At 44.2% G+C, this 20,120-nt stretch overlaps 3 protein-coding genes and 2 non-coding genes across 7 annotated transcripts in view; all 5 read left to right on the top strand.

Moving 5' to 3' along the window:
* Nucleotides 1–10: 10 nt before the first annotated feature.
* Nucleotides 11–2,739, top strand: dctn3 (dynactin 3 (p22)). Its single transcript, XM_029128466.3, has 7 exons — nucleotides 11–348; nucleotides 1,200–1,284; nucleotides 1,511–1,597; nucleotides 1,687–1,770; nucleotides 1,914–1,972; nucleotides 2,060–2,119; nucleotides 2,229–2,739. Exons 1-7 carry the CDS (start codon nucleotides 121–123, stop codon nucleotides 2,313–2,315), a joined length of 690 nt encoding a protein of 229 aa, XP_028984299.1. The 5' UTR covers nucleotides 11–120; the 3' UTR covers nucleotides 2,316–2,739.
* Nucleotides 2,740–4,046: 1,307 nt separating this feature from the next.
* Nucleotides 4,047–11,815, top strand: nt5c3a (5'-nucleotidase, cytosolic IIIA). Of its 3 annotated transcripts, none has more exons than XM_029128463.3 (8): nucleotides 4,047–4,197; nucleotides 8,897–8,995; nucleotides 9,333–9,402; nucleotides 9,484–9,616; nucleotides 9,701–9,790; nucleotides 9,873–10,035; nucleotides 10,134–10,334; nucleotides 10,475–11,815. In XM_029128463.3, exons 2-8 carry the CDS (start codon nucleotides 8,897–8,899, stop codon nucleotides 10,574–10,576), a joined length of 858 nt encoding a protein of 285 aa, XP_028984296.1. In that variant the 5' UTR covers nucleotides 4,047–4,197; the 3' UTR covers nucleotides 10,577–11,815. The 3 variants fall into 3 exon arrangements, with proteins under 3 accessions (XP_028984296.1, XP_055359102.1, XP_028984297.1); XM_055503127.1 differs by lacking the exon at nucleotides 4,047–4,197 and adding an exon at nucleotides 4,206–4,644; XM_029128464.3 differs by lacking the exon at nucleotides 4,047–4,197 and adding an exon at nucleotides 7,643–7,911.
* A 401-nt stretch (nucleotides 11,816–12,216) lies between these two features.
* On the top strand, nucleotides 12,217–12,288 carry trnap-agg (transfer RNA proline (anticodon AGG)). The gene has a single exon. It is a non-coding gene; the product is annotated as a tRNA-Pro (tRNA).
* A 699-nt stretch (nucleotides 12,289–12,987) lies between these two features.
* trnap-agg (transfer RNA proline (anticodon AGG)) lies at nucleotides 12,988–13,059 on the top strand. Its single transcript has one exon. It is a non-coding gene; the product is annotated as a tRNA-Pro (tRNA).
* A 735-nt stretch (nucleotides 13,060–13,794) lies between these two features.
* The window catches only part of bbs9 (Bardet-Biedl syndrome 9), an 82,338-nt gene continuing 76,012 nt past the window's right edge, over nucleotides 13,795–20,120 (top strand). The window contains 5 exon segments of the mRNA XM_055503345.1: nucleotides 13,795–13,954; nucleotides 14,868–14,989; nucleotides 15,163–15,313; nucleotides 18,188–18,252; nucleotides 18,334–18,447. Coding sequence (XP_055359320.1) covers nucleotides 14,878–14,989; nucleotides 15,163–15,313; nucleotides 18,188–18,252; nucleotides 18,334–18,447 — 442 coding nt within the window. The 5' untranslated portion in view covers nucleotides 13,795–13,954; nucleotides 14,868–14,877.

Genomic DNA, 20,120 nt, shown 5'->3' with positions numbered 1-20,120 from the left:
CGACCTCTACAGACCAAAGAAAATAAATTATTAAAATTTATTTTTTAAACACTTGTTAATTAAACATCAGTAACTCTTAGTTTAAATAACACTCGGCAAATGTCTTTTAGAGCAGTCTAAATGTTAGGTAATGTAATATACAAACGGCGTCTTCGTATATGTACGTCATTAGTACGACGGCGCTTGTTAATTACGTCAGAGCTAGCTTACGTTCAGACTGTGTTTGTTGTGTGTTCAGCGTTAACAATGAGTACAAATCTCGGGACGGATAACCTGCAAATGCGTCTTCAGGCACTGGAAAGTCGTATATACGGGGACAGAAGAAACAGAGGTGGAAAACCTGTTAAGGTCCGTCCAATAAAATGCCCTTTATTGATCCGCTAGCTAGCCGTTAGCTCAGCAAAGCTAGCGTTATTCCTGTTAAAGCAAATGAGCAAACGCCCTTTTAGTTAATGCACATTATCTCTGCTGTAAGATCATTTAGGATTATCACACTTGGTCACCATCGACACAGTCGCCAAATGAGCTGTTTAGTGCTGTGGCTATGTATAAATAAATTGGGTTAATAAAAAAGAGTAACATTTGATTAAAGACTAAATTTAACTAGATCACGCTTATCACGTCATATCCAGAAAGATGTTTACATTTATCATAAAAGCATGTATTGCTTGTAGATAGTTACCCGTCTAAAATAAACCTGGCAACGGGTTATAAAAAAATATTAGTTTTGATTCTGACAAATACACAAGTTACATGAATTGAAAGACTTTATTGTCTCCATGAGTAACTGACCAAGTGAGTCATCCACCAGAGTCATATGATAAGAAAAATGCTTTTTCTGCAAAGGGGCATTAAAGAGGGTTGAGAGGTGCAGAAGGTTCCTCAATTCAAATACACGTGATTACTACAGGTATACTCGAATTGGGACTTGAAACGTAGCAGATCAAGTGCAGTTTAAGTTTTTTATGCTCCTTTGCTTAAGTATGTTAACTTAGAAATAACTTAAGGAACACCATAAAAACAAATCAGAGCGCTTAATTCCACAAGGTTTACCTGAGAATATGTGTTTTGTCCTAACCTTAGTATCCTGTTCTGCAAAACCACCACTCAAATGTCAGACATGCACACTTATTCTAATGACTTTTGTCTTGTATTTTTATTAGGATTACTAAGCGTTATTGTTGCAATCTGTCCTGCAGTGTGCAGAGTCTTTGGCCAGAATTCAGGCAGGTCTGACCAACACAGCCAACAAGAGAGAGCGAGTAAAGATCCTGCACAAGAAGAGTGAGTCAAGCTCTTCATGCCCTCAAGCTTTGTCACGCTGTAGTTTAGGATTTAGCATTTGTGCCAGTTTATTTGGTGCAGTCAGCTAACATCTTTATGATGGCGTGGATTATTGTGTAATTAAAAAATAACAATGAGGACCAAAATTATATATGTCCACTATTTCTTGTGGGCATGGTTTTTGTGAGTCATTGATTTTAATGATCTAAAAGATGTATTTGTGCAGTCGAGGATCTTGTGAAGTACCTGGATCCCCAGTTCACTGACCATATCACTGTACCTGATGCTATGAAGCTGGAGTTCATCCTTGCTGGTGAGAAGCAGGAGTATTTCTAATTGTAGAAATAAAAAAGCCAACTGGATTTTCTCAGCTCACTGTGATGCTGCGTGTGTATTTTACAGAGGAGGACTTTCTGCTCTCCCAGGCTGCTCTGCTGGAGCAGGTTAGCAACATGCAGCCACTATTGGACAGCTCCTACATCAGGGGTAAGTTCAGCAAACCCTAGTTGACATTTATTTAATGCTTTCTAAAAGCTTAATCCTATAACTGAGGTGCATCTAGTGCAGGGCTGGGCAATGTCTGCAGGGCCACTGTCCTGCTGGCTTTTCAGAGGTTTTTTTGTTCACAGATGTACCAGAACACGCCACCAAGCTGCAGCGTCTTTCACAGATTCACATCAAACAGCAGGTAACAGTCTTTTTCCTTTCTTTCTCCACTTGTCTTCTATTAGTTTGCCTTCTATTTGCTTTAAATGTTAGGTTTGTTGTTTTACAGGACCAAACCGAAGCTCAGTCACTGGAAGTGAAGAAGCTTTTTGAGGAATACAACAAAATGGTAGACTTAGATATTTACATAGAATATGTTTATTATTGTCAGGTTACATTACATTCACTGCAGAAGGACCATAATCTTCAGCTGTTAACCACTGACTTCTAATTGGCAGATGTTCCTGCTGTCTAAGCAGTTTACACAGTGGGATGAGACACTGAGAAAGATGGAGGAGGTCAAGGGTGTCCGGCCAGCGGAGTAGCTACAGTTTACAGAACCACTTTGGGTGAGGATGGTTATGAAGACTACACTGTGGTGGTAGTTTCATACAAAACCCGTGTGTCCTGGAAGAATTACAATGTAAGGATCACGACAACTTGTAACTTATTCTCATCATGTGAAGTGTGGCTCCGACAGCTCAGAGATGCTGCTGTTATTTATTTAATTGAGCTTTGTTTACCCTAATATTTACATGTAATGGTTTCCAACACTTATTCTACTACATTAACCCAGCATTGACATCCACTCACACACCTAAAACTTTCCCTCTGGAAGTTGACCTGTCAAAATTTGCAGCTTTCTTACTTTTACTGGACACTGCTTAAATGTTTATGTTAAATGTAACATGTATTCTATAGCATGTCTGCAGCTAATGCAAATAAATATCATAATTGTTTGGACTTAAACTTTGTATCCTCACACTTTTGTTCAGCAAATAAGTTAACTAACAATCCAGGCGACTGTTTTACTTTTCAGCAAGCTACTAGTCCTGGTCCAACAGCATGAGGTGTTGCTGAGCAAAAAGCAGAAATGATGTCTCAGTTGAATTTTATTGATCCTACATTAGGGAAATTAATTTTTGCATTGTAGAGCAACTGATGGGCTTGAACCTGGGACCTTCTGCTTCCAAAGCCAATGCTCTACCACCTTAGCTTTGACATTAGATGCTCATGGGCCAAACAGGGAAAGCTGCTGTTTACTGTGCCAGTACAATCAGCCTTCCAGTCAGCCTAGGTGAATTAATTGCTCTTAAATACACTGAGTCAAGTGTCACTTAGAGGGTGAACATAATAAATGCATTATGTGCTCGCAAATACAATTTTGTATCATACATTTGCAAAAGTCATAATGAGCTGGTTCATAGTCAAATGAAGAGCCCGGTAGATAAAGTTTCCTTTGTGTGTTTTATGATCCATGTGTCATCTGGTCAAAGCTCAGGGAAGAATATGAGCACATGAAATAAAAAAGCTTAATGTCTGTGACTTCTACTAGTTACTGGGCTAAGGATCAGCTTATGGTATATACAGTATAATTGCAATGTACCATATCTACTGTACAGGGAGTGGACGTGATAAAGTTCCAGAGGTTTCTTCCTTTTTCTGGTTGTTGCCTCTGCTTCCGCTGGAATGGATTTGGTTAATGTCAGTCCACGTTCTCCTGTTTCTAAGGAGTGTCATCAAAACACCACATTATACTGGTTCTGGTGTCCTGTTACAAGAAATGCAAGAAGGGTTGGTTTTATTCAAACAGTTGCCTCCTATTTAAACACGTGTTATATAATCTTCATCTTGTGAACCTAGTGTTCATTTATCATTGTCATTTATGTTGAAGGCTCATATTGTGGAGTACTTGGACTCAGACACATCCCCACACGCAAGCGCGGCAGCAGTTACTGACTGAGGGAAAGACTGTTGAACTATCATTCACTGTCTACAATACAATGAAGCCTTGAACGCAACCTGTTGCGTGCATGTGTCATGTTCACGTTTGTCGGGAATTATTATTGATAATATTATTTTACGTAATTGAATTATAAAAAGTTCTAATATAATGGAGTTTAAGTTCAAATACAAAAAGATATACACATAAATGATTGTTAAACTGGTGATCGTTAATAAAAACGCTTTGTTTATAATGCAAGAAAGGTTTTGAGCGATTGCTGTTAATTTCTAATGATCTGATTTGTTGCATCTATTCCGTCGTCATGACAGTTTGTTGTTTTGACGGAGGTGCTTTATTTGGAAGATGCGTGTGCGTGCGTAGCTCGCCACTGGCGGGTGAACCGCACCCATGGGTGTAGCTACATGCTCCGTGCTCGAGAGCCCGTGAACTACACTTGTTTTGACTTTACGTAAAGTAACAAGGTAAAAAGTAGTGTCAACACACCGGGAGTATCCAGCTAAACTTTGACGCTGTGTCACGTGACAACATGATGCTAGTAACTAGTACAATTATCTACTGGTTGGGTCGTGTAGCATTTACGTAAATATTTGTTTTAATGATGGTACTCGGTTAATTTTCATCCAGCTAAACCGCTGGTTTTGGGGGGTTTCAAACTTGGACAGAGTGAGTAGTCGTATTGCGCACAGAGGATCTTTGCGCTCGCGGGAAGCCGCGTGCTGCTGACAGCGGGCGGGACTGGACTCTTCGTTCGGCGGGCTGATCGGGCGGTCATGGACCGGGCGGCGGTGGTGAAGGTTGGGGCCGCGGCCAGCGCCAGCGTGTGCGCGCTGTTCGGCGGCGTGGTTCTGGCTCAGTATATCGTCGCCAAGAAGAAGCGAGCGGGCAAAAAAACCAGGATAATAGAGATGGTAAGTGAAAACAGACTGCGTCAAGATTAGATAACCAGGAAGTAGAAGAGCTGGACTTTCAAAATATAACAGCTGAGACGCCATTGCGATTACTTGTAAGTTTATCATGAGTTGGACATCATTTAGTAGCGCTAAGATGCTGAATTTTATTGGTCAAGCTATCGTAAATTGTGAAATAATCGGGTTTCAGAATAATTGCTGGGAAAAGTGAATGAACCCTGGGTTCATGTAAATCTGCATAAAGCTGAAACAAATTAATTATCGCTAATAGTTTGTAGCACACGTGCGCCTTTATTATGAAAGTAAAACCGGATATGTGCCCTTATTTTGACAGTACTGAAACTGCACGTTGTCCTGCGCATGTGCCTTCAAGCAGCAGCTGGTTTTTAGAGGTCACTGACAAAACTGCGACAGCTGAACTTTAAAACCTTCACGACATCTTAAAATACATCCATTACGCGAAATTGTATTTGCTCGCTGACCTGCTCAAAGTCAATGCAAAGTGCTGTCATCCAGGAGGTGGTCAGTTCACAGCCTGAAGACCACGTCGCATCCTGTCGACATGTGGGAAGCGCAGAGCACGGGAGCACGAGCTGATGTTGCTGGACGCCCACATACCTTCAGAACCGGCACTGCAGTACCGCACGCGCCCAGTCCCGCAGGAGCCCAGCTCCCGCAGAAATGTGCACGTTGTGACCGCGAGCAGATCATTCGACCCATCAGCTGACGAGCACAAGGGTCCTCATCATTTGCCTGGATCTTATTCTTTTTATCTGGTTCCACAAGCAAACCACAAGTCCAGATCCATTCATGGTAAATCAAAGCACCGTTTGATGGTTACAGCTGTTGAGGAAAAGTCAGATGAAAATCGCATTGACTCATCTGCAAAGCAAATTCAGGCTCCAGCTTTGTGCCTGGTGCCTCTGTGGCTGCTGTGAGGAAACTCTCCTTTGGACCTTGAACTGACCTCAAGCAGTGAATGGGTGAACATCTGCTTTTGATGAAGCTATGGAAGAAGCACAAACATCCGCTCTGAGCCACAGAGTGAGTCTGAAAAAAGGAATAAAGACGGTGTGGTGCTGTGGTGTGACCTCTAGGGGGCAGATCAGAGCTGCACTGGACAACACATCACAGATGAAGCTAAAAGCCCAGTGTGTCAGACAGTGCAATAAATGCTGTGTTTGTTTCTGTCGGCATTTAACAAGATCAGTTTTATAAAAGTCACATTAGTGAAGAAGAAATGGAACATTGATTCCGTTGGAGTTGGGAGCTGTGGTGGGTCCGGCCTCTAAATGCAGTGACTTGCACTTCCTGTGGCTCTGCTGCTTTATCGGTAGGAACAGCTTTCGTCATGACAAAGCAGCTCCAGTGCGAGTGGGGCCAACTTCAAACTTACGCATATGAAACATTCAGCGCCACAATTTGACCTGGTTGGTGGAACGAAGAAGACAATTGAATTACAGAATAGAATTCATACAGGCATTTGGAGCAGCGTTGGTGCGCTTTTCCACAGTGATGGACTTAAAACCTTGTTTAGAGGATGAATTTGTCAGAGTAACTGAGACGATGTGTCCCAGTGGATGCTGTTCAGTAAATGATCAGACGTGGGGGGTGAAGACGTGAGGCCAGAAGCACAGGAGCTGATCCTTCAGCCGACGTGTGTCAAACAGCTGTTTAATACAGGGATTCTGATCAGCTCTGCCCTCACTCATTTATTTGTGGACTGGACGTTTAGTGTTTCATGAGGCAGGTACATTGTGTTTGAAACCTTTGCACTATGATGATCTTGCGCTTTGCAGGATTTACAAGAGCAGTAGACTTTTGAAGTTGAACCTCGTAGAAGGTTTTGTTTGTAGTGAGACATTTGAAGAGGGACCGTGGGTCCACATACTTTTGTTCAGACTTTTTTTAAAATCAGGTTTCTGAGAATTGCCTGGTTTTCAAAATAAACCGGCAAAGCAACTCTCTAGTTTAATCTTTTATTGATTGTGTGTTTGCTGAGTGACTTGCAGACACAGAACCCTGACCCACGCTGCTGCTATCAGAACTGGGACTGACTCCCAGTTTACTTCTTTCTCATGCAGGTCAGACTGGACATTCAAAGCTCACTCATGGCTGAGGTTGAAGGTGTGAAACCGGTGTCTCTTATGTGGCTTTGGAAACAGACAGACAGGTCGGAGCAGCCTCTGGAGGTTTGAGTAGATTTGAAATGATTGTAGGTGTCTGGATAAGGATCAGATTGGATCATTTTGTTCTGTTTGAATGAGATAACTGCCTGAGTTAGTGCACAACAAACGTCAGTATGTACACGCTGCATATGTCAAAGGTCGCCGTCCGTGGACATCGTGATTCTACAGGTGACACAAACCTTGCTGACACGTTCCTGCACAGTCTTTCCTCCACTAATGATCATGATCATGGCAGTAAGTGTGTTCTGAGCCCAGTTTACAGCAGCTCATGTAGTGTTGTTATGGTGAGGTGTAATCTGAGAGAGTCGACCTGTATTTGGGGAGCTGTGGTATGCAGGCAGCGGGGGTCAGTGGAGGGGGTGGGCTGGCTGCTACTTCAACTGGGAGGACAAGGCCTCGATGAGCCGGAAGAGTTAAAGCTCCGCTGGGCTTCATCTCTGTGTTCTTTGAAGAACTGATGGGAGGTTTTTCAACTTTACCGTCATTACTGACTGTGACTGTTGGTGGAGATTGATGATTGAATCCATCTGTTTCATGGAACTTAACACACCGATTGATTGATGATGACGACGATGATGATGTTTGAATTTTATTTTAATTTTCTGTCCCGTGTTGTGCAGACTCAACCACCAGACACCACACAGTGTGTGTGTGTGTGTGTGTGTGTGTGTGTGTGTGTGTGTGTGTGTGTGTGTGTGTGTGTGTGTGTGTGTGTGTGTGTGTGTGTGTGTGTGTGATCTGAACCCTGACCTCCATGACCTTTCCTCTCATCTGGCATGTTTGTGTTGGTGAAATGTGTGTGCTCAGCAGTGGTAGAGCTGAAGCCAGTCTTCTCCCTGTGATTGAATTTAAAGATCCCTTTTCCCAGAGGTCAGAGGTCACATTCCTGGAACAAGTGTAGTATGGTGAATAGCAGTGAGTGTGTTGCGGCCTGCCTGTACAGGGGGAGGGGTTGTGTTGTTCACTCTAATGTGAGGGACATCCCCTCCCTCCGTGACTGGAGCTCAGCATATATAAGCCCTCTGCAGCCGCACAATCTTTTCTTCGCTCTTGTTTTTGCTGGGACAACAGACCCGAGGTAAGCTGAGTGTAGGAGGTAACAAAGTCCTCTTGAGTGTTTCTTCTGGAAATAAGATGATTTGACCTTTGACCTGCTTCGTGTAATGTGAACTCCTTTTCTTGTTGTTTTGACTGCTTTTGCTAAGACGTTCATGTGCAACACCGTTCAGACAGCTGCAGAAGTAAAACGTAGCAGAAATGCAAACTACACAATGAACCCGCAGTCAGACTATGAAGGAATGGATATGAAGCAATGTTTAGGTAGCTCACTCTGAAAAGCTGTTGTCTGAATCAAATGTCAGTAAAGAATTGTGCTGTTCTTCATTTTGGTCTTTACAGCCAAGCAAAGTGCAGGAAGTGGGTCTTTAGGTCTTTGCATGCTTATAGAATTGTGTGTTTGTGTAAGAGAGAGAGGCCTGATGGTGTAAAGGAAGTCCGCTTTATTTTTAGTTTGTGTTCTGGGTGTCGTGTTTCTCTGCCCTCCGATTCATTAGCTGCTAATAAGTCAAATGCAGATTATTTAAGACTGGGAGCAGTTGTGTATGTCTGCAGTCTCATCCAGACTGTTGGACACGGTGTAACTCAGCCCGACTTCATGCTCAACATTCCCACATGCACCGCTTCCATCCATGCACAGCTTCACTGGCTGTTGAGGCCCGTGCAGGTAGGCTCCGCCCTCTGCAGCCTTCACCTGTAAAGCACCTGCAGACTCGGCCTGAAGCCACTCCTCTCCTCCGCTGAGCTGTGCGCGTCTCCACCCCACAACGTTGTGTTCAGACGCACTGAAGTGTTGGTAAATGTAGTTAGATTCTGAGGGGAGTAGCTTTCCATTCGTCCTGCTTGACCAGACATGTCTTCTTCTAGGGCTCCATTCATTAAGCTGAAGTCTTTAACAGCATCTGTGACGGCGTGAGGTTCCGCTTGTCGCGTGCGGGTCACGCTGTGGCTTCCACTGTCCTGATGAACAAGCCTGGTTTGTTGAAACTCTCCCTCCCTTCCCTCAGATGCCTCAGTTTGAGAAGACAACAGTCCACATGAGGGACCCTGAGAGGGTGGAGCAGATCATCTGTGGCCTCATCAAAGGAGGAGCTTCCAAGCTACAGGTAGCACAAACTGCACCACCTGGTGGCAGCGGCAGTCACGCGGCCTAAGATCCGCTCAGTCTGTGCAGCTCCACAAGGAGGAACCTGATTTCATGTTTGCCCTCGTTTCTCTCGACCTCTTCCTAGTTAATCCTTCACTTATAATGTGTCCAGTCTTCAACATGACCAATACTCACTCATTCGTTGGGCTTGATGGAAGCATTCATAAAGTTTGGCTCAGACCGTGCTGTCGTCTTATCTCGGAGGCCAGAGCCTCCTCCCCGTCGGCTCAGGAGCACGTCCAACGCGCTACACACCAGTGTTTTTGTGCTTCAAGTTGTTCTTGATTCTGTTGCAGATCATCACAGACTTTGATATGACATTAAGCAAGTTTGCTGTCAATGGCAAACGCTGCCCAACATGTCACAGTAGGTACATGCTGACATCCTCACTTTAAATTCTAGATTCCTCAGTCTCATGACGTTTGTCTGGCTCCTGTGTCTCTGCAGACATCATTGATAACTGCAAGCTGGTAACAGACGAGTGCAGGCAGAAGCTGCTGCAGCTGAAGAATAAGTATTACCCCATTGAGATCGACCCTCATCTGACGATGGAGGAGAAATACCCTTTCATGGTGGAATGGTGAAACATGTTTTAATCTGGCTTTATTCAACCTGCAGTAATTGGAGACACTGTCCTAAAAGCGAAGTTGTGTGTCGTTTGTAGGTATTTTAAGTCTCACACGCTGCTTGTGGAGCAGCGTCTAGAGAAAGACAAACTGCCGGAGGTGGTGAGAGAGTCGGACGCTGCACTCAGGTATTTGTGGAGAACACCTTGTGAGCGCAGACCCGCCCGTTATTGTGTCCGCTGACTCACGCCGCACTGTGTTTGCTTCCAGGGAAGGATTTGAACAGTTCTTTGACCGGCTGCACCAACACAACGTGCCAGTCTTCATCTTCTCCGCCGGCCTGGGAGACGTTCTGGAGGAAATCCTCCGCCAGGCCGGAATCTACCACCCCAACATCAAGGTTGTTTCCAACTTCATGGACTTCGATGACAATGTGAGTCCATCTCCATCCAAACCTGTGCTTGTCCTCACACTTTAGCCCCATAATGGGAGAAACATCTTGACTTGCTGGTTGTTCTACTTGCGGTGAAGGGGGTCTTGAAGGGGTTCAAAGGCGAGCTGATTCACGTGTACAACAAACATGACGGCGCCCTGCGAAACACGGAGTACTTCAAACAGCAGAAGGAGAACTGCAACATCATCCTGATGGGCGACTCGATGGGGGACCTCAGCATGGCCGACGGCGTGCCCAACGTGGAGAACATGCTCAAGATCGGCTTCCTCAACGACAAGGTGCGCACCTCCCAGGTCCAGCCTGGTTTGATGTGAGGTCATGAGAATCTGTCTGACCATATGGGTTTTCTCTTTCCTAAATAGTTACACCGTGCTCCTACTGAGATCTTTAACATTTTTACTCTGATGTCACTCTGCAGGTGGAGGAGCGACTAGACAAATATCTGGACTCTTATGACATCGTCCTGGTAAAGGACGAGACTCTGGAAGTGCCCAACGCCATTCTGCAGAAGGTTCTATAAGTCCACCCCACATCACCTCCTCCCCTTCCAGCCTTGGACCTGTCAGTGGCTCTTTAAACATTGACCTTTGTCCCTGGTCCACCTGTGGTCCAGATATTTAAACCTTCTCCTCATTATGGCCCACCACAGCCATATTCTGACCATGTACCCCCTGCTTCACGCCTCTCAGCCTTTTAAAAGACTTTTTACATCTCCTGAACGAACTCTTTTAAAAGTCTCCACATCAGAATCAGCCCGTCTCTGGTGTGTTTTGTCCATTTGAATAATTTCTGGTGTCCTGAGTCAAGAAACCATACAGAAAAGAGATGTTTTAAGAATACTTCACACTCCATTTTTATAAATTGCACAATATTACTACCAATATAATTAATAGGATTATTTTTGGCATTGTAGTCCTTATGTACACAAAGCTGGGCAACCATATGATAAGCTGTGTGTTTTGACACCAGCATGTGACTGCACACTATTAAAGTGAGATAATTTCACATACATCTGTGGAAGGTTTGAGTTTAGTTTTCATGACAATAGTTAAGTGCATTATATAATTTGAAGTAAATTTAAAATGTGTTGTTTTGTAACCCTGGCAATATATTTAAGATGGACAGTATTTATGGAATAATAAGAAAGGATTTAGACCAACTCGAATGATCAGAGGAAACGCACTTTAAGCTGGGTGTGAGCCAGTCGCATCCCTGTACATGAACGTGTGCGGGTGCATGAAAGCCATGTTTACGCCGACCTCCTTAACGCAGCACAGTCCACAGTCCAGTTAGCATCAAGTCAACACCTTCTTGTTCCTGGAGGAGCTGTCTTTGCAGCTGACTCAACATCCATTGAGTGACGCTGACATTGACCTCCAGGGTTCAAGCAATTAAACAAGATCAACCAAAGTAACAACTTGATCCCTTTGGTTCCAGTTACACTGCTGTCTGTGGCCCAGTAAACCCAGCATGACACATGTCTGATAACATCACCCTGGTGGTTAGGATTGAGCACTACCTCTAAATTCTTCTGTGTCTTTTGTTGTCTCAACATTTTCTCTCTGACTTCGTATGTGTTTTCATTGTGCTGCTATCACCTGCATGTTGCCTTTGTTATTGAGGTTATGTCAAAGGGGAGTAATGCCTAATAGTGTCTAACTGTTTCCAAATACAGACTAGTGTGTTGTATTTTTATAAGCAGGTGTTTTTGTTTTCTTTGACTGTGAGTAGAAAATGCAATAAAATGTCATTTTGTGAATCTGTGAATGGTTCATGAGCTGGGAGCCAGAATACCAGCCTATTATTGGCCTATGATCAGGTCCGCCTCTACAGACTATTTTAGTCCAATACAGCAACTCCTATTATCTGTTGACCAATTATAACAGCTCACATGGAACAACATACAACCTGCATTGGACACAATGTTCAGAGATGCATGTATGTTTTAGCTTTACTTTGATGATGGATTATGCATACATGGGGCTAGAGATGAATTCCTGCTGATCTGTTTGCTTGAATGTCATCACAGTGAGAAGGTGTTGGTATTCAGGCTGTAGTAGCTTATCTGTCCTGTAGGAGTCACTAAAGCAGTCCAAAAAGTCTGGGTAGGAAGGGTGACGAACGTGGCACAGAAAAGTTCATGTCTGGCTGTTCTCGTGTGGCTCGTTGGTCTAGGGGTATGATTCTCGCTTAGGGTGCGAGAGGTCCCGGGTTCAAATCCCGGACGAGCCCAGATTTTGAAACCTTAGTATGCATACATATATAATAATATACGTGTATAAGGAACTCAACTCTGTTACTCCCACTGTTTTATATGGAAGCAGCAATAACTTTCCAAACCGCAGCCTGAAGTAGAACTGCACAGGTTCATCATCTGAAGGAATCACAAATCTACAGTCTCAGAATAAATAACTTCAGATTGACAATACCACTGTATGTTTACAGAACATCCATCCATCCATAAATCTCATCTACACACAAACCAGTGGTTCGTTAGTTTCCGGGGCTGTGAAGGAAGATTATACCTGAACTGAAGTGAAGTATACACTACTACAAAAGCTCACCAAAAAGAATCTATATTACTTTTATATATTACATTTTGGCTCATCTTGTCATCTATTTGCTATACAGGTACAATAAGTGGTCTAACATAGGACTGATAAAATTATTAAATCATTTAACATGTCATATAGAATAACCGTTGTAAGATTTTTTTCGGCTGCCCTTATGATGAGCACTAATTTAAACCAGTATAGTACCTGATGATGAGACCGGTTCGGTAGAGATTCTGTTGCAGTTTAACAAATTGCCTGTAGATGGCGCTCAGCCCCCATGAATTTGAAGTGCTCCTCAGATAACAACATAACGTCACGGACAACGTGGCAGATTCGTCCAAGGATCTGAAATGTTGTGGAAGTACTGGCGGAGAGTGGCTCGTTGGTCTAGGGGTATGATTCTCGCTTAGGGTGCGAGAGGTCCCGGGTTCAAATCCCGGACGAGCCCATACGTTTTACTTTATCTTATTTCATTTAACTAACAATGATACAAACATCAGCAGAAGAGACAGAAATTCAAATGTGATGTGTATACGTGTTATGTGTGATGTTGTAAAACACAAACAGGGGGATGCTGGAGTCAATCCCAGCTGGCTATGGGCAAGAGGCAGGTTACACCCTGGACAGGTCACCAGCCCATCGCAGGGCACCACACAGACAGACAACCATTCACACACACCTACGGCCAATCAACCTAATGCATGATTCTGGATTGTGGGAGAAAGCTGGAGAGAACCCACATGAACATGGGGAAAACATGCAAACTCCACACAGAACCCAGAACCTTCTAGCTGTGAGGCGACAGTGCACCTATTTTAATTCTTTTGAGACAAATAAATCTGACTGCGTTCTCAGTGTCTCTGGAATAATCAGCGCCAAAGTTCCACCCATATTTTTCATAATTTTATATTCAGTATTAACACTAAGCATTGCCTGCGATTTGTATATTCTTCATATTTGTATATTTGAATTTATTTAAATTTAAATATACAAATATAATATAAATATAATATAAAATATAAAATAAATATATCACTTTATTGGCAGTTTTTTTTTTTCAATTTAATAATATACGTCTTACGTGTTTTGTGTATAAATTGAGCATGTATTGTTCATAATAATTTTGCTCAAAGGACAAACGACAGCGGCACCTGCGCTACAAACCCCAGTTCCCATCATTCCTTCTACTTCCGGTCCTGCGCACAGCGGCTTGGCTTCTCCGTTGAGCGTCAATGCCATGACAACAGGACGATGGCTGCAAGCAAGAGGCTGAAAGTGTGATTTCTGAGTGGACAACGTGCAACGAAGCGTCGGCTGTTCCAGGTTTGCTCGTGTACGTGAAGGTAAGAAAGAGTCGGAACCGAAGACGAGCGCTAAAGATAGCAGCGTCGCCGCTGTTGAACTGCTAGCTAGTGTCCAGGCAACTTGGAACGCGAGCTAACCATAATTAGCCTGCTAATCTACCTTAGTTAATTCGGCTGGCTCCACATTAGCGGCTGAGCAGGATCTGTAGGCGGCTAAAAGCGGATTCAGAGTCTGTGTCTGCGCTTTGACTCACTTTGTTATTTTGCTTCTCGCCTGCTCGGAGTTCTCTTGGGGGTCCACCAGAAAGCCCACAGGTGTGTGCCCGTGTCCCGTGAAGGCGGGGGAGCCAACGGAGATGAAACCAACCACCATAAGCCACATGTTTTGTTATTTTCTTGCTCGCTTAGACTGTAGAACACACAATCAGCAAATTTCGTGGACACCCCCCCCCCCCCCCCCCGCCATGGTCCTGATCCACACTCAGCACCGGAAGGAAGTGTGTTTGAGCTCATTTGCTCAAGTTTTCTGGTGGTACATGTGAGCATATCGGCTGCGCTGTCCTCCTCACAGCCTTTAAACGTGTGCTGCACATAGGAGGGATTCTCTGTGTGGATTAGCTGCCCCTTCCACCCGCTCAGCACCTAGGAAAGCTTCTTCCCCACCCCACCCTCCTCCCGACATCCATGCTGCAGTCAGCAGGTTTGGTCGTCTGCTCTGCCATTGGATCCCCCTCATGATGCGCAAGCATAGTAAAAATGTTGGAAGGAAGGCGAATGACAACTGTTTTCTTCATTCGTTATTATTCTGTCTTTCCAGCACTGTGACAATAGATAAGTAATTCATATACATATTGGTACTTGTTATCACATTAAACAGAACTAGGTCCACATAACTCCCATTTGCCGCAGGAAACTGTAAACTGAAAATAATTTTCTGTATTTCGTTGTGCAGGACAGGCAGCATGTCACTGTTCAAAGCCCGTGACTGGTGGTCGTCAGCGCTTGGTGAAGGGGAGGAGTTTGATCAGGGATGCCTTTGTGTTGGAGACGTGGACAACAGTGGCACAGGACACGGTGTGTATGTGTGTGTTTGTGTCGCCATAAATCAAGCTAATCATACTGATGCCAGATTCTCATTTATAATGTGCTCATGTTAAAGTTTAAAAACTGTTATGACTTATGCATATATGTACAGTGTATGTATGAATACACATTAGCCTTCCTTGATCATTTTCTGTGTTTTGCAGACAAGCTAATTGTGGGTAGCTACATGGGGATGCTGCGGATCTTCTCCCCTCATGCCAATAGATCCAGTGAGGGCGGTCCAGCTGATTCTCAGCTTCTGGAGGTGCAGCTTCAGAATGCCATCATTCAGGTGGAAGTGGGCAAGTTTGTCTCGTAAGTAGATCTCGTCATCCCTGGGCCAAGGGGGGCCATGAAAGGGTCAGACAGGGCACACACTGCTGCCATGACAGATTGGTTATCATTTGTAAAATTTCTGATTTTCTAAAATTGTCACAATTAATTTGACAAGTTATGATTAGTCAGAAAAATGATAGTATTTGCATCATATTATTGAATGCCTCTCCAGTAAATCCAGTCCCCACATATTTGTACTGTCACTCCTTAATGGTGCTGTTAGTCTTTCCTCTAGGCTTTATTTCCCCTCTATCTAAGGCTGGTTTTGTAGGTCAAACTGGCTTAGCCTAATGTCTGTGTGTCCTTAAATCACAAAGCCCCACTTCACTGCCTTAAGACAACATAACAGTCATAAATTGTTTTGTTCTATCTCACCAAAAAATTTAAACAATTTTAAAGCTATTTCATGGTTATTATGCAAATCCCGAATCATTAAAGTTGGATGAGATACTTCAGGTTATTTTTAAATTAACATTATTAGTAGATAGTGAGCAGCTTGGAGATAATTGTTGAGACGAGACAAAGCTGCGGGAGCTGAGCCTTTGGGCTTTAGATTACAGGGAAGCTGCTCTGGCCACCGTCGCAACCATCTATCCATGCCACATACTGTATGTGCTGCTGCCTGAGAATGGGTGATGGATCTTTCTTTAACTCTGTGTCATGAACTTTTCTAAGTATTCATTATATAGGTTATAATAAAACTTCACTTTAAAATGTTGAGGAGCAGAAGCCCATTCATAACTCATCACGCTGCTTTCTTGCATTTGTATAGAAAAAAGCATTCCTGCTGTTACTAACCATCATATTAACGTCTTTTTTTCCTCAAGCTAAACCAAAACCAAAACCAAAACCACCTTGCCTCCTCATGATGTACCATGACCCGTCAGCCACCCAGTGGCCCAAACACAAGTGTGCTCATATTGCCAGGCCGACCACGTCGTTGCCAGCGTAGCTGACAGGGGCTTCTTGCACTGCTTAATATGATCCTAAGAGCAAACGTCTTTCATTCAAGGAAAAGTGAAATGTGGCTCCAGCAAAAGGGACTTGTTTTGGAGCACAGACGATTAAGTGACCTTCACAGCCAGAACTATTTAATTGTGGGGAAGAAGAGGAGTAACATGGGGAAAGGAATGGCGTGGGATGATGGATTTGTGGTGACAAATTTAACTTGGAAGGAAAGAAAGGTCCTTGGGCCCTGATGCCTTTAGCCTTTTGTGCAGAGCTTCATGTGCTGTGTTTATCAGTGTGGATATTCCCCGCAGAAGGAAACTACTGACCTTAATATTTTGTGCGCCCTGGCTTAATCTTGAAAGTAAGACTAAAAGCGGAGCAATAACGAGAGAAAGTGGGACTGAAGGATGGTGTGAAAAAATAAACAGGCAAATGCATAAATGTCCAGATGCAAGATATACCTACAACAGTAGAATCATTTAATCTATTTGTGTCAAGGTGATGTTCTGTGTACATTGTGTTACGCTTTCTTATTTCCTGCTTGTGCTGCTTGTTCTGGTAATGAACCTTTGTGTGTAGACGCGTTTGCACATGGCTCTGAGACACATGTACACGTCAAGATATCAAAATGTGCATGGCTTAATCTTATGACTTGTATAAAGAACAGAACCACCCACTCTGACAGCGGGAATCGACATGACTCTTTATTTGGAGATTTGCACATGTGGTTCAGCTGGAACGTAAACGTGGAGCTGGAACAGCGATGCACCGGCTGCTGCAGCACTAAATGGTTGCTATGGTGAATGCATGCTCTCAGTTCTTCAAGCCAATCACTCATATTTCCAGTAAATTATATACCTTTATCAGTTAGATACACAGATAATTGAAGCCTGGCAGTAGCACTGCAGCATCTGAATAATGCAGCACACATTGCACAGGAACCTCCTGGAAAGTGTGGTTTGTGGAAAAAGCTCTGGTGGTTTGCCCTAAAGGCTTCCACATAAACACTCTGGGAATGGAATCCAACTAAATCAGTCTGTTTGGAAGACGCTGTGTTTATGTACCTGCAGTTTTCGGCACATCGTTCTTCAGAGGCTGGTGGTCATTCTGGAAGCCGCCTCTGACCAAGGCACATTGTAAATATTGTCAAGCAGATGGTGAAATGCTTCCTCGGCACTGGCTTGAGTGGTTTTTCAAGGAAGACAGAAAAACTGGGATCCAATTTTCTCCTCCCTTGTTGTTCTTTCAACAAACATTACAACAGCGGTTGACAGTTAAAAGAACAGTATCTGTTTTGGTAGCTGGACAGAGACAAATTCCTTCTCTGTGGCTTTGCACTGAAGTAAATAAGTGAGAAGCTAGGAGCAGCATCAGACTGACCATCACTTGCACCTCGACCGTGACCAAAGAGAAAACCAGCTTTTAGTCAGTTTGAGTTAAAAATGAGTGCAGACTTGATTTTATACTTGAAAACCACAGTGGCAGGAATTCTGTGTGGTGTACATGCCTTTAAGGAAATGACCTGCTTTAACAGAGCTTTTTATCAAACATAATAGACAGGAAAAGTAATTAGAACATTTCTGCTTTGCAAACCTAAAGTTTCTGTTGGTGGTCACGTTAATGACCAGGTTTAATGCTGATGTAGTGCACAGCCAGACCTGGTCAGACCCACCATTCTACTGCCTGGTCTCCTGATGTATGTGTGGCATTTCATCAGCTCAGTCAGAGTTGCTGGTGACTTCTATTCACCCATCGGCGTGAACGTGGGCCTGAATCTGTCCTTGTGTCGGTCGTGTCCGGGGTTCCCCCCGTCTGCCTCTGTCACGAACAACACAACAACCAGTATGGATATAAGGTGCATTATATTTCTGCTGCCCATCAGACTTCTCTTCTCTTTTTCAGGTGTTCAGAGCTTCTCCATCTGGCCGTTCTTCATCCCAGAAAGCTGTCGGTCTACTCCGTTTCAGGTATTTATTCCCACAACTTAATCATGTTCATCATTCACTTTGTTGAGAACCAGAAAACCCATTTAGATTTGTTCCATGCAGGAACTGCTGGAAACGTGGAGCATGGAGACCAGTACCAGCTGAAGCCGGTTTATGAGCATAACCTTCAGAGAACTGCCTGCAACATGACATACGGCACCTTTGGAGGAGTCACGGGTACAAACAACTTGTCTTCTTGCTCCTGTTTTCACATTTCATTCAGTGTCTCATTGTGCCTCTCAATACTAGTTAGGGGGTGTGGCCTGCTGGGAACGTGACCTATGTTGAACCCTGTACTGGTCACACACACGTCTTCTGAATAGACTTTTGGGATATTTATTATTAATTTGCTCTTGCCACAAACTACACTGCTGCAAAGCCTTTCTCACCTAATTCATTTCAGTCCCCACCACAAACTCACACTCTCTGTAAACACTGAGTGAATGAAGAGCACATGATGCTGGGCCACAGACCTGGCAGGTCCACTGCTCAAACACACTCTGACAATACAGCCTTTATTTGGAAATGCCATTTTCTGCTCTTTAAAGGGGGTTCCCCGGGACTCTGCCTGCATGTGTTTTTCTTGGATGCTGACAACTCGAGGGCTTTCCCCTGCTTATTTTTTCCAAAAGCCGAACTGACAGGAAAGAAAGAGAGCAGCCATTTGACCCTTCTCTCCCTCTCTTTCCATCCTTCACTCTTGTTAGAGAACCACAGTTTGCCTCTCTCTCTCTCTCTCTCTCTCTCTCTCTCTCTCTCTCCCTCTCTCTCTCTCTCTCTCTCTCTCTCTCTCTCTCTCTCTCTCTCTCTCTCTCTCTCTCTCTCTCTCTCTCTCTCTCTCTCTCTCTCTCTCTCTCTCTCCTGGTAATACTGGCCTGTCTTCTCTCCTATATGACCTCATCCCGTCTCCTCTTGTTCCCTCCTGTTGTCACCACTAGATGGAGGTGCAGGCCCTGAAACAGCATTTCTGTAGTGACTGCATTTGCTTTACGTATCTATAAGGCAGGGTAAATGCTGCGTGGTAATAAGAGAACAAATAAAACAAGAAAATTATTATGAAACCCTTTTCAGTAAGGTAGGACTGGTGATAATAATCATACGTTTTACATGCTTGACTCATAAAGCCCAACAAGATGAGCACGAGTTGAGTAGAGCAGCATCAGTCCCACCTGCATCAACTGGTTGTGGTGAGGGGATAGTAAAGAAGCTAAGTCAAGCTGAGCTGCTGGACTGTGTGGACCAGGGGAACATGCACTAAACCGGTGTGAGGACGGGTCCAGCCAGTCAAATGTCTGAACATGTTCTGTGACCGTGTGACAGCGGACCGTGTTCACCAGCTCTCAGACCAGTAGCTGTGTGTCTGCTCCTGTACGTGAGTGTGTGATGGTCATAATAGCGTCTATTTAGCAGTGCTGTAGGCGCTGTAATAGCAGCGCTCCACTAATGCTGCTCTAATAGCTGGGCTGCCTTTGGGCTTGGGTCACATTCAGGCCACACACACTGGACCCAGACGGGCCTTTCCAGGCTTCGGTCACACGCGTACAGATACAGGTTTCTACACACTCACTTGTAATCACTGCAGTGGGCGGCCGGCCTCTGTGCTTTGTTGGCTGGACCGTGTGCTTGTTCAACATGTCTTATTAATGACAGTAATGCAGGCCTGTTTCCTCCGCTGCGTCTGCACCGGCGCGCTCATACTGGGCCCTTTGACATGTTATACCTGGGCGTGGGCATGTGAAGTTACACGTGAAGAGCTGCTCTGAGAATGAGCCTGAGTGAGTTTCACTGCTCAGTCTTCTTATTATTGATGATGCAGCGGTGTGTCGGGCTGTCAGCGCGCCTGTTGGTTC

Source organism: Betta splendens, chromosome 16, assembly GCF_900634795.4.
Source record: "Betta splendens chromosome 16, fBetSpl5.4, whole genome shotgun sequence".
Lineage (NCBI taxonomy): Eukaryota > Metazoa > Chordata > Actinopteri > Anabantiformes > Osphronemidae > Betta > Betta splendens.
Note: the sequence above shows the minus strand (reverse complement) of the source record. Positions and strands in the feature narration are given on the sequence as shown.